Source organism: Priapulus caudatus, unplaced genomic scaffold (assembly GCF_000485595.1).
Source record: "Priapulus caudatus unplaced genomic scaffold, Priapulus_caudatus-5.0.1 Scaffold174, whole genome shotgun sequence".
NCBI lineage: Eukaryota > Metazoa > Priapulida > Priapulimorpha > Priapulimorphida > Priapulidae > Priapulus > Priapulus caudatus.
Window position 1 is genome coordinate 84,811 of NW_014577235.1, and position 19,568 is coordinate 104,378.

The 19,568-nt window shown below is 39.1% G+C and overlaps 2 protein-coding genes across 2 annotated transcripts; one reads left to right on the forward strand and one right to left on the reverse strand.

The window, feature by feature from the left end:
• Positions 1-1,967: 1,967 nt before the first annotated feature.
• LOC106806691 (ras-related protein Rab-21-like) lies at positions 1,968-9,432 on the reverse strand. Its single transcript, XM_014808703.1, is given in 6 exon segments — positions 1,968-3,079; positions 3,394-3,482; positions 3,738-3,856; positions 4,019-4,126; positions 5,607-5,659; positions 9,137-9,432. Coding segments are annotated over 6 exon segments (651 nt in total). The 5' UTR covers positions 9,285-9,432; the 3' UTR covers positions 1,968-2,945.
• Positions 9,433-9,475: 43 nt separating this feature from the next.
• Positions 9,476-14,005, forward strand: LOC106806692 (tubulin beta chain). The gene is made up of 4 exons (XM_014808704.1): positions 9,476-9,674; positions 9,946-10,054; positions 11,307-11,417; positions 12,702-14,005. Exons 1-4 carry the CDS (start codon positions 9,618-9,620, stop codon positions 13,763-13,765), a joined length of 1,341 nt encoding a protein of 446 aa, XP_014664190.1. The 5' UTR covers positions 9,476-9,617; the 3' UTR covers positions 13,766-14,005.
• Positions 14,006-19,568: the final 5,563 nt, after the last annotated feature.

The window sequence follows — 19,568 nt, forward strand, 5'->3', positions numbered from 1 at the left end:
CTCGGAATGCGGAATGTGGCGTTGTGGCTCGTGGGGGGATTGGACATCGACGCCACAATCCACGAGCTAATCATGCGGTAGGCATCATTTGGTTGGCGTGCGTACGTGAAGGCATGCCAGCTATGTACAGAGGTGGCCTGTGTAGCTGTGTACCGGGTCAAAGGTTATCTCGCCGAGTGTTGATGCCTAATCTCCCAGCGAGCCACATGCCTCGCTCAGTTAGCAATAGCGCGTTAGGTAGATGCCTTTTGTTTGAATTACAGGCGCGCAATGGGGTGGATTGATGGCCAGAGAATGGAGAATCGTGTCGTACGTTTTAGGCTGTATCTACGGATTGCGGGTGTCTACGAGGAAACGATTTCGTACGATGATGGGCGAATGTACTGTGTCCGATTTGAGCTCAAGTTGGATGAGTTACGTGTAGTAAATCGTAGGTATTATAAGGCTAGTAAATGACGAATTTCCCTTGTTTATTGATGTCACACTCCTCCCTATTATCTACTCCTGATATTATCCATATATAACATATAAGCAAACCTATAACATAGTTCATACAGGAGGACTGAAATTTTTTCCAAGGACTTTTCAAGGACTTTTTATCGGAAATTCAAGGACATTTTATCGGAAATTCAAGGACATTTTATCGGAAATTCAAGGACATTTTATCAGACATTTTATCGGAATTCATACACAGAACAAAAACTACCTGGATTAATTTAATAACCCCATTCTTAATCACTGCATGTCACCTCTAAAACTTACCTGGATCACATTAATAAACCCTTCTAAACACTGTCACTTCTACAACATGCCTTGATTTACTGACTGATTTTACTGACTTACTGTAATTTGTGATCATCATTTAACTGTCTATCGTGTCGATAGCTTTTTAAGCTCATTTAACTCAATTTTTATTGACGTTTGCACATTATTGATGGTACAAAATTTCTTTTTATTACACTTGCAGGCAAGGATTCTTTCTAAAAATTCAAGGACATTTTCATGAAATTCAAGCACTTTTCAAGCACAAAATCAACATTTACTAAATTCAAGTACTTTTCAAGGACACCCCTCAAATTCAAGGACTTTTCAAGGACTGTGCGAACCATGTATAAAAGAGATGATGACAAATTTAAAGAGCTTTTCTTACCCAAATTGCCAGATTCACTCTCTTTCCCCCAATATTTAGTTTTTTAGTTAAGAATGATGCCTGAAAAACAAAACAAAAAAACAAATTAAACAAATAATATTTTTAGTGAGTTACTAGTAGTTGTATATACACTTTTCACACATTTATAAATATGACTATTGAATAATACGATACGGAATTCAGTGTTACAATAATACAATATGAACATTGCAGTTTGTCTTTACAGAAATTTAGTGTCACAAGTGGCACATAATATCAGGAGTAGATAAAGAAGGAGAGCGTACAAGGGTAAAATGCTGAAACCATGCTGCAGTATTAGTCGAATTAATAAACTTTTCCCAGCTGCATTTCACTTGGCTTGTCACTCACAAACACACCTGCAGTTTGAAGGATGCACAAAAATACGCTACTTGAATTGTTACCACATTACAGATGGTATTTGGACATTCAAATTAACCTTAAAAACTCACACAGCAAAGGCACAGCAAGTACAATTCGTTAATAGAACACTGATGAGAATTTGTGGTTGTCTGAGCACTTGTGGTTACACACACAGGCATGAGCTAGTAGAATATAACTGTACATATTCCCAAACATTCTCGATAGTTTTACATACACTATTACTTACTGCTATTTAATAAAAAAAATGTTGCTAATTGGATTTTAATGTAATAAACAAGATTTTCACTTGCTGTTAACCACATAGTGCTTTATATTAAATAACAGAGACGACTAGCTAATTAATGACTGCCAACATGTCTGCTTATACATAACAATCGCACAGTATGCAGTTGTACATTAATAGTTGAAATGCCCATTTCAGCAGTCTAATAATAGCAGATTTTATTGTGCAGTAACAAAATAGTTTTAAACATGTCCAAGATATCATCCACCGAAAAAGGTATGAATATGAACTCGCATCACTTGTAAAGACAACCAGTGTTGCAAATGTCATTCTTTTGTCTGTCACCCTGCATTTAAATAGTAACAGTATTTTGCATATATTCAGATAAAACACTCACACAATCCAAAATTGGGAGTCATAACCAATATATAACCTCGCATTTTCTTGCTACTGTAAGATCATGAACATAGGTGCACATCTATGATCATGGTAATGTGCTGCGCTATCTTTCCTGTACATAGCATATATAGTACAAGCCTACATTTTGTAAAAAGAATTATAATAATATATTTGTCTTCTGGTGAGCATGATTTCTAACCAGATTCATATAATCTTACACTCTCTAATCAGAATGTCTGAGAGTTAACATGCAATGCATTATGAAAACTCTTAAAAGAAAAATCCTTGAATTCTGCGTAAGGTAGCTGCACATATTTCTATAGGGAATGCTTGTTACAGCCTTAGAAAATTACTGGCACGAATAAGGAAATGAGACTTACATTATTTGTTCAATCGCAAAACTGCATAAAGCATGTACTATATAATGGCCATTCTTTTAAACCATACTAGTAGGCTACAATTTTGTGCTGTTCAGTGACCTTTGTATGTGATAGTTATGCCCGCAAAAGCAACAATAGCACCAGCAGCAATAAGACAAGAGAGGACCTATATCCCTGTATTGATGACTGCTGGTGCTGCCACTTTTCATGTCACCCCATTTTATTGCGGTCGTTGTCGAAGCGATTTTATGCTGCATTTTTGTGTCGTGGTCTCAAATTAAGTGGAGGAAAACAATGACGGTAAATGCCAGACAGCCTATAGTCCGTACTCTACAGCAAAGGTACCAAATGGCCAGGTGCTGGCCGACAAAATCACAATTACAGCACGTGTTCACCCGCAGCAGCCTTTCTTCTGATGACTGGAGTCCTCCTCATCATCGACGATCACCACATTCTTACGCTGCGTCGATCTGGAAGCACCAGCTTTCTGCTGTGAACTCTCCGCCGCTGCTGTCTCCAGCATCTCTGCGGGAAGACACAACGACGGCATTTTGGAAAGCCATTTGTACTACGCTTTGGAATTTTCGTTCAAATATTAGCCCCCTAGCAAGCCAGTTAGTACCTACAGATCATGTCAAATATCCTCTATCCGCATTCCATGGTTTGTGTAGAATTGTGATGTGAGCACGGAATCAAAACCCACACCCCTAGAGCTTCAAGAGCCCTGTGAGAATGCGCACACTTAATATGGTAGTAATCAATGCAAAAACGTGAAAGGTGTTTGCCAATAAAACAATTATCAAAAATTAATAAACATGTACAATGCCACTTGCACTCACTTTTAGTAAGGTCGAGAAACATTTCTTCTACTCCTTTATTCAACTTGGCTGAAGTTTGGAAATGCCTTGCACTTACTGAATTCGCATAGCTGTAAAATAGAGATTATATTTATCATAAATAACACCTACCATTATAAAAATGGATGACAGAACATTGAACTGTGAGCATTTGTCCACGAAGTGGTGGCAATTACAAAAGTGTAAACTAAAGTATGATATTAGGATCTAAACGAAAGCTCAAGTGTTGGGTGTGTGTAGGAAAACTCTGTGTGATATGAAAATTGCTGAGGAAATAAATGGGATGTTTTATCATAACTATAACTCCACAGTTTGGTCATCTTTACCTTTCTGCTTCCTCTGCAGTAACATGGCGGTCTTTATCTAGATCAGTTTTGTTTCCAACAATACAGAGACAGACATCTTCTCCTAACATCTTTCGCAGTTCTTTCACCCAACTCTTAACCTGAAAATATGTGTGTTCAGTGTATCATTCTGCCATTCCAGTTACTCATAGACACTTCTCTAACAAGCAAAACACTGTTGTCATGGTTTCACATCAGGACTCGAATTAACCGACGGCACCGACGGCAATTGCCGTCGGTGCCCATGATATCACGATACCTACCTTTTGGAATGAGTCTGCATCTGTTATATCATACACTAAAATTGCACCATTGCTGTCTCTATAATATATTGGCCCAAGTGCATGAAATCTTTCCTGGCCTGCTGTATCCTGAAATAAATATACAATCATTATTTCAGTTCACAAGTCAATGTCATATTATCAGGAGTAAATTAATAGGCGGAGGGAGTGTGCATCATTCAATAAACACGGGAAATTCGTTCTATTGTAGCTAGCCTTGATAATACTCACGATTTACTACGCGTAACTCATCAACTTGAGCTCACAAATCGGACACAGTACATTCGCCTTCATCGCTAGCGAAATCGTCTTCCTCGTAGACATCGCCGCAATCGTAGATACAGCCTAAACGTACGACACGAGTTCTCCATCTCTGGCCATTAATCCAACGCCCATTGCGCGCCTATAATTCAGACAAAAAGGCAGCAACCTGGCTGTGTTTGCTCTCTCGGCATAGCTGAATGTCTGTTGTGGCTCGCAGGGAGATGTGGAGATCGACGCAACACTCTACGAGCTAAATCATTTGGTTGGCGTGCGTACGTGAGGCATGCCAGCTATGTACCAAAGCGTGGCCTGTGTAGCTGTGTACCGGGTCAAAGGTTATCTCGCCGAGTGTTGATGCCTAATTCTCCCAGCGAGCCACATGCCTCGCTCAGTTAGCAATAGCGCGGTTAGGTAGATGCCTTTTGTTTGAATTATAGGCGCGCAATGGGGTTTGGATTGATGGCCAGCGAGAATGGAGAATCGTGTCGTACGTTTTTAGGCTGTATCTACGGATTGCGGCGTGTCTACGAGGAAACGATTTCGTACGATGATGGGCGAATGTACTGTGTCCGATTGAGGCTCAAGTTGGATGAGTTACGTGTAGTAAATCGTAGGTATTATAAGGCTAGTAAATGACGAATTTCCTTGTTTATTGATGTCACACTCCTCCCTATTATTCATACTCCTGATATTATCCATATATAACTATATAGCAAACCTATAACATAAGTTCATTACAGGAAGACTTGAAATTTTTTCCAAGGACTTTCAAGGACTTTTCAAGGACATTTTATCGGAAATTCAAGGACATTTTATCAGACATTTTATCGGAATTCATACACAGAACAAAAACTACCGGATTAATTTAATAACCCCATTTCTTAATCACTGCATGTCACACTCTAAAACTTACCCTGGATCACATTAATAAACCCTTCTAAACACTGTCACTTCTACAACATGCCTTGATTTACTGACTGATTTTACTGACTTACTGTAATTTGTGATCATCATTTAACTGTCTAGCGTGTCGATAGCTTTTTTAAGCTCATTTAACTCAATTTTTATTGAGTTTGCACATTATTTGATGGTACAAAATTTCTTTTTATTACACTTGCAGGGCAAGGATTCTTTCTAAAATTCAAGGACATTTTCATGAAATTCAAGCACTTTTCAAGCACAAAATCAACATTTACTAAATTCAAGTACTTTTCAAGGACACCCCTCAAATTCAAGGACTTTTCAAGGGACTGTGCGAACCATGTATAAAAGAGAATGATGACAAAATTTAAAGAGCTTTTCTTACCCAAATTGCCAGATTTCACTCTCTTTCCCCAATATTTAGTTTTTTAGTAAGAATGATGCCTGAAAACAAAACAAAAAACAAATTAACAAATAATATTTTTAAGTGAGTTACTAGTAGTTGTATATACACTTTTCACACATTTATAAATTATGACTATTGAATAATACGATACGGAATTCAGTGTTACAATAATTACAATATGAACATTGCAGTTTGTCTTTACAGCAAATTTAGTGTCACAAGTGCACATAGTATCAAGAGCAGATAAAGAAGCGAGAGCGTACAAGGGTAAAATGCTGAACCATGCTGCAGTATTAGTCGAATTAATAAAACTTTTCCCGTTTTATTTTGACGATCCTTTGCAGTATTATGATTAAGCTGTCTTACCTGTTGTTATATAAAACAAACGCATGTCCCTACGATGCCCCTACGCTGAGATAATGAGCGGTGAAAATCTGGTATTTTTCGCCGAAACCCACTCGAGATCAGTGTGAACTGCGTCCCTCTCCGCGAATTGTTATAACTTTCGCGGAAACCTCGCGTGTCCCGAATGACGTCTGTTATTGATTGCCATAGTGATGACCCCCACCTGTGCCCACCTCACGTGGATGCTAATAGTAAACTCTGGTAGTATTACGTGAGTCAGTGCCACTATGGCGCTACACAGCGGCGACGGAAGCAACACACTGGAAACACTTCGCAGAGACGAGTCGCAGTTCACACTGATCTCGAGTCTGCGTTTCGGCGAAAATACCAGATTTCCACCGCTCATTATCTCAGCGTAGGGGCATCGTAGGGACATGCGCGTTTGTTTTATGATGACAAGGTAAGACAGCTAATCAATAATACTGCAAAGGATCGTCAAAATAAAACGGGAAAAGTTTATTAATTCGACTAATACTGCAGCCATGGTTTCAGCATTTGACCCTTGTACGCTCTCCTTCTTTATCTGCTCTTGATAATATATAACAAGTGCCGCAGAGCGACAGGGCTCATCTTGTGGCTGGTGTTCTGCTGATAAATTCATTTGTGCATAGCAAGACGTCTTATACATACGTTCATTTCTAACCCAAAAAAACAACACTTCAAACTAGTGTAATAAAATTCCGATAGATGGCGGGCCGCTATCAAAGGCATCGTTGCATCGCGTCAGCAACAAGCATTGCAGCAATGGCAGCTGTCAGTTGACGACGAATTGCAAAAAGCAGGAGCGAATAATTACCATACTATTACTATACATAACGTGGCCGTTCTATGGGTCAGGTAATAAGGTACATTAAACCCTTGCGAGGCACATCTGCGGTTCGTTAAAAATAGCTCAATGGTTGATACAACCAGAGGCAGAGCAGCTCGTGCAAAATTACAATTTACAGCAATACGATAGCAAATATCTCTAAACTAATTCAGATACAAGGTAGGCCAGTGATTAGTGGACCGAATAAGCTCAAGAACGAAATTGATGAAAAATAAGTCCGAAGCCTCATTCCTGGGTAATTATTTGAGTGCTAGTGACTGTATTCCAACTATTCATAATGTGCACTACAGAATCTTATATATAAGTCATGTCATTATCTCCTAAGTAAGCGTTGTTCAAGTAAGAGTTATGTGTGGAATTTCACTGTAAAATGGGAGCTTTCCACACCCACAGGTACTCGCCAACGCAGTTGAGAGAAACAAATCCATGTTTAACCCTCCTCTTGAGGGTCAAAAGGTTATCCGACACTTACTCTTCGCATGTCAGCGGAAAGTACATTTTATGGTCCTTTCAATAAAGCCATAAAAATGCTAGGTCACCGCTGAAAAACTTTTTTGTTTAAATCGCTCTGTCAGACCATGTCCTCAGAAAATGTGTAAAATCTGCCCTGTGCCCCATTGACCTTTGACCTGTGACCTCCAATTTCGGCACAGTGATGGCTTTTCCTACCATGATGCTATACACAGACTATCACAAGCCTAGGTCGAGCCGTTTAGATTTGTGCCGCAATTCTGCATTTCCTCCCTATACCTTAAGTTAAGAAGTGAATGTTCCCCCTTCTTTTACACCTCTTGACCTTTGACCTTTGACCCCCAGCTTCGACATCCCAACTCGTTTTGACGATCCCCCCCGATGTGCCAAATATCGTGACCGTACGTCGAGCGGTTAAGATTTGTGCCCAATTGTTGACGGACGGACGCACGCTCATGTGATTCTACAAGCTGCATCTGACTATGTCAGATGAGCTAAAAACATTAAAAGACCAATAATAGTAAGATCAAAAGCTGATTAACAAAAATATCTTAATAAACTGTTCCTTGCTTCATGGAATAATTCCAGGTGATATATATATAATTATAAAATAACGAAACCATTTCCTGGCTTGGTATTAAATAACCTGTAAAACAAGGGCCCAATCCTAGTTTAGCATGTAATATGCAAACTACGTACAGTGGTCCCAAACTAGAATGGCAATGGCTCGTGCTCCGGTACCCGGACTGGGAGTTCTTAGGGCTCGTGCTCCGGCAATCCCATAATGCATTGCAAAGTCATGGTATCGCTGAATGTCGTCATGTCAACTCATGATTTTTCAATCACAATTCAAATTTGATTTCGCTGTGCCTCTTGCAATGACCCGTTTTCCTCCAAAAACACAAGTGTAGTTCACAGTGTAATACTTCAAATTTTCGTTGCCATTTTCCACTTGTTTCGGTACTCTTTTCTTAGCAGCATTAATGGTCCGTGAATCTTTATGATAATACTAAACAAATTGTGCATTTTTATATTCCATCAAACACTTATTTAAGTCAAAATACGAGGAAAACTTTTGCCAAACAAAAAACATACAAGGTTCGTGTGCCGCCATTTTCTATTGCGCTGAGAATAGCTCTGCATGACTTTGCAGTGCATTCTGGGATTGCAGGAGCACAGATTCGTGGTCCGGTTACCGGAGTACGAACCACTTCGAACTAGGATTGGGACACTAGCACTGCCGCAACACTCCAACACTCTATCAGCTGTAGATTGATGTTTCCTGGTTTTCAATGTTTTAATATTTATATATATATATATACACGAGTATATGATGCTTATTTATGCTCGCGCCAACGCAAGTTGCAACGCTATCGTATGTTATGTCGTTTCGGGTTTTCCGCGTTCCAATCGAAACGCATGCGCAGTGGAAACATGGCGGTTGGCGGTTAAAGTGAAATTTAGGTTCGGCTCTTGAAATTTACACTGTGCACAGCGAACTGAGGTATTAGTTTTAATAACAACGCTGGAATACTATAAGATGAAGGTTATACTTGATACAAAACAAGGCAGAAATGCTTAGATGATTATTTTAGTTGAGATATACGTAATTGTTCGGCAGTTTTTGTAGAGGTACAAGATTATCCAATGATGTCAGGCTGTGTTACGTGTATAACAACACTCAGTGACAGTATATTGACGTTAGTCACACAGCCTGGTCGGGCTAACTGCAAGTATGCTCACAGTAGGTATATATAGGCATTTTGTTGTGAGGTCTATCTATTTTAATGAGTACATTAAAATTAGACTACCTGAAGTGTTGAGATGTGTTTATCATTAAATTTGTTTTCAACATAACGAAGAACCAATGATGTTTTTCCAACACAACCTTCGCCTAACAAAACTATCTTAAAATTAAATGTTCTTCCTGCTCCCGAACTTTCTGCTGTCATCTTGACTTATAAACTCCGTACGTTACTTGAATGCAAAGAGTGTTTCTGATGGTATGGTTAATTAATATAAAAAAGGAAACGTCCAAGACGATTTAGCTATAAATATTAGTTCCTGCTAAAACTTTTCCTCCATGACACATGCAGATGGCGCCCCCTTGCGCGATAGCCTTTTGTTCAACAGTGGGCGTCGTGTTGCGTAGCAACGTTTGCGTTCGAACGCGCGAAAATAGAGCGGGAACGTTCTGTTGCCGTTGGTATTGTTCTAGGTGTTGTAAATTGGGAACAGAAAAAGTACAGATTTTCAGAACTGCAAAAGACGAATAACCAGGAAACATGAGGGAAATTGTCCATCTTCAAGCTGGCCAGTGCGGCAATCAGATTGGTGCAAAGGTTTGTGTAATGCAATTGGATTATTTAGTTAGGAATAGTATTACTATTAGTATTAGTATTACTATTAGTATTAGCCTTGATCACTAAGTCTAAGGTCGTAAGCTAGTCCACGATATGGGTAGAAAATATGGAAAGTAAAACACGAGGATCCATCCCTATAACTTGATAAAGTTAAACGGTTGAGCCGAATGTTACAGTAATTAAAATGTTAAATTATATAGTCTGCTTTGTTTATAGATGTAGACATTTCGGCCCATGTTTTTCGTTTCAGTTTTGGGAGGTGATCTCTGATGAGCATGGCATTGACCCGACTGGAACGTATCATGGCGACTCTGATCTCCAGCTTGAGAGGATAAATGTTTATTACAACGAGGCCACCGGTTGGTTATACCTATGTTTTGAGTTAGCATGATTGTAAATTTTGAAGTCACTCCTGTTATTGCAGATTAGTAGTGGTTTATGTATTTTTAGTTGCTAGGAGCTGATTTTATTTATTTTATTAAAATTTGATTTATTTTCTTAAAATTTAATTTAATTTATTCTTTCAATTCCATTGAACATTATAACATTTAGTCTAAGGACTTGTTTACAGTTTGTCAAAGTGGTAAATAGATAGATTTCACATGTGACCCGCTCCAGCAAAACCAGGATTAAGTAGGAAATTCTACAAATTGAGTTATGTGCATATCTGAATAGATCATTTAATTACCTTTAAAATGATATATAATATTTGGCTATATCTAAAGAATTGACCAATCTACAGCAATTAGAAGATCGGAAACCGACTTATTCCGGAATATGCAGCTTTTGAGATAAAGCGTTCTGGGTAAGGGGCCCAGTCGGGGATGAGCGGTCAGGGACCTGTCAACATTTTTTTTTTTTTTTTTTTTTTTTTTTAATTAAAAATAACCATAATAATCTAGAGATATCTGAACCTATATATCCGGATTAAATATGCACTTAGGAACTTATTTTTGTAAAAACCTCATTTTTGTCCAGGTAGGCCATTTTCAGCATTGACATGTGTGCGCGCGCTCACTACTCAAAACATTGACTTGCGACTTAGTTCGTATTATGCTGGAGCGGGTCACATATAGTTTGTTTTCATCTCACAGTGAAATTGTTTTTGTTGGTATACCCACGTGGGGCATGGCACGTGACTTTAGAGGGAAATGGTTATTTCTGCTTGTGGGACAGGTATGCAAGTATTTGCCACAATAGTCTACAGGTAATGCATAGGGGTTCACCAAAACTGATCTGGCCAGATAGTTCCAGCTGGAACCATAATTTGAGAGAGTTGACTCGTCAAAAGAAATTTGCCATAATGGGAACTTTTTCCTAGACAATAAAGTAAAACTAGTGACACATAGAGGTTTAGCCACAGCATTCACGTGTTTATTCAGTCATAATTATATGAATTATTTATACAGACCATGTGATCGTGTTCTGTGCAGCAAAATCTATGCATTAACGCTAAGTTTTGAGAATGAAACCGCTTCCATTGACGTCTATTGTATTCTTCGTATAGTAGACTTCCACATGGTGTAAGCATGCAAGTGGATTTCATAGCATAATGAAATATTAGTAGATACCTCCTGAATTGCTTGAATGTGATTATTTGTGAATTTACAGGTGGAAAGTATGTTCCCCGTGCTGTGTTGGTTGATTTGGAGCCTGGAACTATGGATTCTGTACGCTCTGGCCCATTTGGACAAATTTTTAGACCTGACAACTTTGTCTTCGGTAGGTACTTGAATCACAAAGCACTTAATTTTTAAATATACAGTCATGAGAATTTTCCGCGGATTCGCGGATTTCCGGGTTTTGGTTTTCATTTTAGTCATTCTTGAGATTGATGCAAAAATACTAATAACAAGTTTAGGGGGGTAAGGTGTACTTTTTTGTCAAAATGGATGCCATTTTTAATTTCAACTTCATAAAAAGTCAGGAAAAGTACATCAAATTTTACACAGAAGTAACGGAACTCCAGATAAATATCGCGGTGTATCTATGTAATGTAAATTAAGTTAGTTAAATCTTTCCTGCGCCTATATGGCGCATAGGGCGGTGCCTATCTCCGTTTCAGTAACCCTGAGGCCCTGCAGCAGCTGCTTTCACAGTAAATACTACAGTAGGGGGTTAGTCCACTGGTACTATAATAATGTAAATTAAGGCATGCTTTAAAGGCATAATTCGACCATCGATTATGCAAAGTTGACGAATGCTACAGTAACTGGCACCTTGTGTAGTTAATAAGTACATTACCTTATAGCCAAACGCGTATTAGTTTGTCCAAATTAGGGGGGTAAGGTGTACTTTTTTGTCAAAATGGATGCCATTTTTAATTTAAACTTCATAAAAAGTCAGGAAAAGTACATCAAATTTTACACAAAAGTAACGGAACTCCAGATAAATATCGCGGTGTATCTATGTAATGTAAATTAAGTTAGTTAAATCTTTCCTGCGCCTATATGGTGCATAGGGCGGTGCCTATCTCCGTTTCAGTAACCCTGAGGCCCTGCAGCAGCTGCTTTCACAGTAAATACTACAGTAGGGGCCGGGTTAGTCCACTGGTACTATAATAATGTAAATTAAGGCATGCTTTAAGTTAACCGTGTCACATAAAACATTGAAATTTTCATAGAAAATGACAAGACTGAATTGTTAGTCACGAAATTAGTCTTTTACTAAGAACAGAATACACTTACAATTTTCCCCAGAATGCATGGAAATGGCCTAGATCTGCCCTTCCAAATTTCAAAAATTTCCTGGGGGGGGGCATTCCCCCACACCCCCCTAGCAGGACAATGTGCCACGCACACTGTTATCGTGCCTTCGGCACGAATTGCAATATTTCCTCCAAAAACATCTCAACCTGTTCTCATGCCTGAATATAGCAGCAATGACCGTTGGGGTATTTGACTGCATTATTTGATAGATCAGATATTATTGTATTTTTATACCAGTTGAATTTAATTAAATACCTTTTAAATAGTTTCTTGTCTTATAAATTCTTTTTGGCTTCAGGTCAGAGTGGGGCAGGGAACAACTGGGCGAAGGGTCACTACACAGAAGGAGCAGAGTTGGTTGACTCTGTTTTGGATGTGGTGAGGAAGGAAGCTGAGAGCTGCGATTGCCTGCAAGGATTCCAGCTGACACACTCATTGGGAGGAGGCACTGGTTCTGGCATGGGCACACTTCTCATTTCTAAAATCAGGGAGGAGTACCCAGACCGAATCATGAACACCTTTTCTGTTGTACCATCACCAAAGGTTTCGGACACTGTTGTTGAGCCATACAATGCCACCCTGTCTGTCCATCAGCTCGTTGAAAACACAGACGAGACATACTGCATTGACAATGAAGCCCTCTATGACATCTGCTTCCGCACACTCAAGCTGACCACACCCACCTATGGTGACCTGAACCATTTGGTATCAGCCACCATGTCTGGAGTCACCACCTGCTTGCGCTTCCCAGGTCAGCTGAATGCCGATCTGCGCAAACTTGCCGTCAACATGGTTCCATTCCCGCGTCTCCACTTCTTCATGCCTGGTTTTGCTCCTTTGACCAGCCGTGGCAGTCAGCAGTACAGAGCCCTGACTGTTCCTGAGCTCACCCAGCAGATGTTTGATGCCAAGAACATGATGGCCGCATGTGATCCTCGCCATGGCCGCTACCTGACGGTTGCCGCCATGTTCCGTGGCCGTATGTCGATGAAGGAGGTTGACGAGCAGATGCTGAACGTGCAGAACAAGAACAGCAGCTACTTTGTCGAGTGGATCCCAAACAACGTCAAGACCGCTGTCTGCGACATTCCACCCCGCGGTCTCAAGATGTCAGCGACCTTCATCGGCAACTCCACTGCCATCCAAGAGCTGTTCAAGCGCATCTCTGAGCAGTTCACCGCCATGTTCCGCCGCAAGGCTTTCCTCCATTGGTACACTGGTGAGGGCATGGATGAGATGGAGTTTACTGAGGCAGAGTCCAACATGAACGACCTCGTTTCTGAATATCAGCAGTACCAGGATGCGACTGCAGAGGAGGAGGGAGAGTATGATGAAGCTGAGGAAGAAGCTGAAGAGGCATAAATATACCAACTTGCAATTCCATTGTAAAACCTGCTATATGCTGCCTGCTATATTTTTTATTATTTCTAAGTCAGGTTTTTAAAAAAAATTGGAAATGACAATATAAAAATGCAAAAATAACAAGTATTATGAGGCCATTCTGGTTAAATCTTGTATCATTATTTTTAATATTGGCACCCAAATTTTTTAGTATGGCAGTGTGGAATTTTAATACAAAAATACAATATGGTAAACAATTGCTTTTATGTTATTAATTAGCTTATACTTATACATTTGATGCAAGGTTGAGTTAAATGAATATTAATTAACATAAATTTGTCTCACACGTGTGTACTCATGATAGAAATTACGTTTACTAATTTTAATCGAAAGATAAAACACTTGTAGTGAGATAATCGGGGGCGCGTTTCACCAACGTTCGTTCGCTATTTTAAAAGTTGATCGGTAAATAGCGAAGAACACGTCCGCGCGTGTTTCACAAAGCTCCGTTCGCTAAAGTTATTCATTATTTAGCGAACAACTTTGGTGACACCTCTGCAGGGTCTCGGTAAATTTAGCGAAGGACTTGCGGTTTATTTAAACCCTATAAAAACAATGTAGCGCAGTGTGCGCTGTATATTGTCGCAGCGATGTTGCGGAGGTTGTTTCAGATAAATGCACCTAACTTTACTACAAACGATAGTGCCTATATAGGCACACTATTCGCGCGAATACAAGCTCGTGCCCGTGCTGTACACACATACACAGGCAGACTTGCCAATCTCTCAATTCGTCTGCTAAAACGCGCGCCTGGTATCTACTTTAGGCTCCGTTTCGCCTGCCTGTCGAATAGAAAGAATATCGAAATGTTATATGTTTTACTCTAATCTTTCAATAGTTCATAATATATTGTAATGTGTGTTGTGAGTCTTTACACGCTATCGATGTCACAGATTTACATGCAAGTGTAGTTTGCAAACCGGTTGTCGAACGAGAGCCTGAGCATTGACAGATGTGACACACGCGTTAGCAGGTAGCAAGCTCCGAGAATATAGCACCCATGCGACACAGCAATTAGCACGCACCTACCTAAAACACTTAGCACTTATTTCGAGTAACTCTTATCGCCGACATCACAACTGCAAGCAGCGTATAGTATATGAGCACAACTGCACAACTGCACGCAGCGGAATGTAGCGTGACGCTCAAGGGGTCATTGTCGTATCAGGTATGTACCCGAGGTACATATATGTATACACAAAGTGTACCAGACTTGTACTACAGAAGTGTACCCTAACCCTAACACTAATCCTAACCCTAAACATACCTCATGTAAAAATATAAACATAATACTAAACAACCTAAAACTGCCTCGGGTACATATCTGTAGTACCTGATACGACAACGACCCCATCTGCTATAGTGACAACCATGGCAAACCTTTTATTGTATCAAGCTTATATAATCGAGATAATGAAAGACGACATTTACGAAGAGAAAGAGTTTTCAGAGACAGAACACAACCGTTTGATGCCTACAATGATGCTTGCTCCCTCTATATACCCTATATAACCCCCGCCTTGATATCTATTCCATATCTAACCCCCCCTTGATATCTAATTGATATCGATCCACCCCCTTGATATCTATTTCATATCTAACCCTTCTTGATATCTAATTGATATTGATCCACCCCCCCCCCCTTCAGGGGCGGATCCAGAGGGTTTGGGTGACCAGTTTCCATAGTTCTAGTCATAGCTAGGGGGTCCGAGGGCATGCACCCCGTGAATAAAAAAAAAATTAGGCTATATTTGGTGCACTCTGGTGAATTTTGAGGGTCAATTCTGAAGATACCCAGTCTGTGACCGGTTTCTAGAAACCGGTGCAAACCGGCCTAAATTCGCGCCTGCCTTTTATCTCTTTTATATCACGACATTAATGACATTAAAGATGGGAACGCTCCTAATATACTGGAACATCACCCGGCAGATGAACAAAAGAGGCCCACTTTCATTCCATTTGATCATGTGGTATTCCGTATTTATAAGTCCCAGGTTTGATTAATAAAGCTGCGTTTCCCTGTTAAATTTCACATGAACACGCAAGGTCTCCTCCAACCTCCAGTACGTGAGGACAAACGAATTCCGCTGACTCATTTAATACACGTAGTAATAAAAAAGACCACAGTCTCGTCTGGCTAGACATAGATACTAACCCAAGATACCCCCCCCCTTGGGTTAGTATCTATGGGCTAGAAAACGAGAAATCGTGTACGTGTAACATCGTTGCGCCATCTATCGGGAGCAATAATTTATACGCATATTGTATAATGTGTAACATTTGAGATGTGCGTATGCGTGCACGCGTTTCACTGAGCGTTACCGTATAACCTAATATCGCAAGTATCTCTCAACAATTAGCAACTGCCACAGTTAAAACGGCAAATGGCATAAACGGATTTAGACAAAATATTTCTGTGTACTACATGTAAATTCTCATTAATCTCTAAAGTGTAGTCAAGTAGGCCTACTTCAGCATGTACTCGAACACCAAATAAACCCAAGCAACGTCATATAGATAACTATGAAGAAGACCGTAGAATCAGAATTTAGTTTCTATATATTCTTATTTAGTTTTCTATAATATGTTTCGTATAACTGAATATAATACACACACGAACGAACAAAACAAATACGAACTAAGGCGTATATTTTGAGAGATTTTTGTTGCCTAGAATGCAATAAATTGGTGTAATGAAAAAATGTCCAGGTGGGAATTCCCCCTGACTAGCCCCACCAACAAAATGTCTCAAAAGTATAAATTTAAACTGATGTGACAACTTTATATTGTTTTATTTGCACAAAAGCACGTACACACATATACATATACATATACATATACATATACATATACATATACATATACATATACATATACGATATACCAAGAGTATATACATTCACTCATGATAATATACATATACATAATACACATACACATACACATACACATACACATACACATACACATACACATACACATACACATACACATACACATACACATACACATACACATACACATACATACACATAAACATACACATAAACATACACATACACATACACATAGACATACACATACACATAAATATACACATACACATATACATTTACATATACACATACATATACATATATACATACATATACATAATACCAGGGATTATAATAATGACAAATTATTAATTTGTCATTATTAACCCCTGATAATACATAGGTATATTATCAGGAGTGTATAATATAGACACTCCTTTATTATGCACAGAACTGTATTATGCACTCCTGATATTATGTTATACATATTATATAACTATGAGAACAGAATAATAATTAATACATTGTATATTATATAATATATTGGCATAATTGTTCTGAGAGATATTCTAGTTTATATTCTAGATTATATTCTAGATAACGATGGCGTCAGTCCGGTTGGATCACAATGGCGGTAAGTTTGTTTATAATTTTATTATTTTGCGGTTTAAATGTGCGCACTCAACAAAATACTCACTATGAGAAGTGTATAAACATAGGGGTTATACCCCATTGCATTGAATTTGTGTAATTCTGTATTGTTAAACCTTTGAGTTTTAGTGAAATCATTGTGTGAATTGACTGCACTGAAGACTGCAAGTTCCGTATAGAAACATGTGGGTATTGTCAGAGACATTATATATACTCTATTATAGTATATAGGGTCTTTGGTATTGTACATGTATGCTCCGGTAGCGTATGCGAGTACATGTCCCGCCTCAAAAAATCGTACATGCATGAAATTGAGACACTTCGCACCACACTGCATAAACATTGCTTGATATATATAAAGATAGCCCGACACAGCGCCGGCGGTGACAGTAAATAATTAAAATATATCTAGACTAGGGGTTGTAATAATTAACTCACCAAATCACGCGCGAGCTTAGCATACATTTAAAGTAAAAACCACGAGGTCACGAGTGCGTAGAGACGTTTTATTGCAAATGTGAAGGAGGAAGGAGAGGGGAAAGAGGAAAATGAGGAGGAGCAGGAGGAGAAGAAGAAAAATGGAGAAGTGGTGGAGGAAGAGGCGGAGAAGCAGGGGGAGGAAGAGGGGGCGAAAAATATAAGGACGACGAGGAGGAGGTAGAGAAGGTAGAATTGAGGAGATAATGAATAGGCGCAAAGGGTGCAGGGGGACGGGGTATAAGAAGTGGATAAGATAAGATGTAGAGAGGTAGACACAGAGTGTAAAGATTATTTATGTACTATAATGTATACTCTACATGTATATAATGTAGTCTATAATGTATTGAATTTTACCAATTTCTGCCTACACTCTATGTACTCTAGGTGATAGATATTTATAATTATTCGTTGAATTACAGTGTATTTAATTAAATAAAAAGATAAATATAAAACAGACAAATAATATCAAGTAACAGAATAATAACGATAGTAGAGTATAGCATAATTTCAATTTTAAGGATGTTAGAATAAGGAGTATAGATTATGAAATATATATATATATATATATATATATATATATACATATATTAAAGTATAAATATGAGTATAGAATATAGTAATATCGAATAATGAGCATTATATGATATCTATTGGTTGCAGCACCATTTAATCAGAAACGGATAGACAGTGAGCGAACTCGGGGCATTTTGATATGAAATATGTCGAACCTCTATCCCATAATACGGATCGCTATAGTGTCTGCTATTAGAAATTACATTTTTCTGAAATATTCATAAAAAATAGGACAGATTCAGGAGTATTTTTATATTACAATATATTAATCTGGAACAAATTTGTCATAATTTGTATGGAAAAATATAGGTAGGTACGCAAAATCGTAGATAAGATCAGAGTGCATGTGTGTGTGTGCGTGCGTGCGTGCGTGCGTGCGTGCGTGCGTGTGTGTGTGTGTATGCGTGAGTGTGTGCGTGCGCGTGTGCGCGCGTGTGTGCGTGTGTGTGTGCTTGCGTACGTACGTGCGTGTGCGCGCGCATGTGTGTGTAGGCGCATGCCTAGTAGCTGCTAATGGTTTTCGCGTTTTGTTGAATTTAAATTATGAAATAATATCATTCGCGCTTAGCGGGCAGGATCAACACCTCTCAGGCGACGCTTCTCTGGTATCCGGTCTTTCATCTGGTTAAAGAGTGTGTTGGTGAGTGTTGAAATTCTGGATGCCATTAGGCGCGTTCACACACAAGAAAAACCGCGCTGCTCAGCCCGCTAATATCGGAGATAATAGTGAGCTAATTGTGTCGTTGTTCACACAGGCGAATATCTCGCTAATCGCCGCGGTGCAAATATCACGCCGCGGTGCAAATAAGTGAGCTGATTCCAAATTAGCCCAGTCGGAAGTGGTCTTAGGAGCGGGCTATTTGGAGCGCGATTTAGTGAGCTAATTGCGTTCACACTTGTAAAAAGCTCAGTTTTTCGAGCGAGCTACAAAAACCGGGTTTTGCAGCCCACTAATTCGCGCCAGTGTGAACGCACCTATTATCTTGCATAAATATATGTAAGGTGCTCAATAATATCAACACTATAATTCACCGCAACATAAAGTGTACACTTTGCTATGTCGTTCGTGCAAAAGAAGTAGTGATTTTGTCAAACGAAGTACATACTTGTATCATTTTGTTAAAATGGTAACATGATTAATGTTAAATAAGCACATGGTCAGGAGTACTTTGATATAAGAGATGTTGATCTCAATGCCTAAATTTAATTATGATAAGGCTCAAAGTAATCATGACTTCCATGCA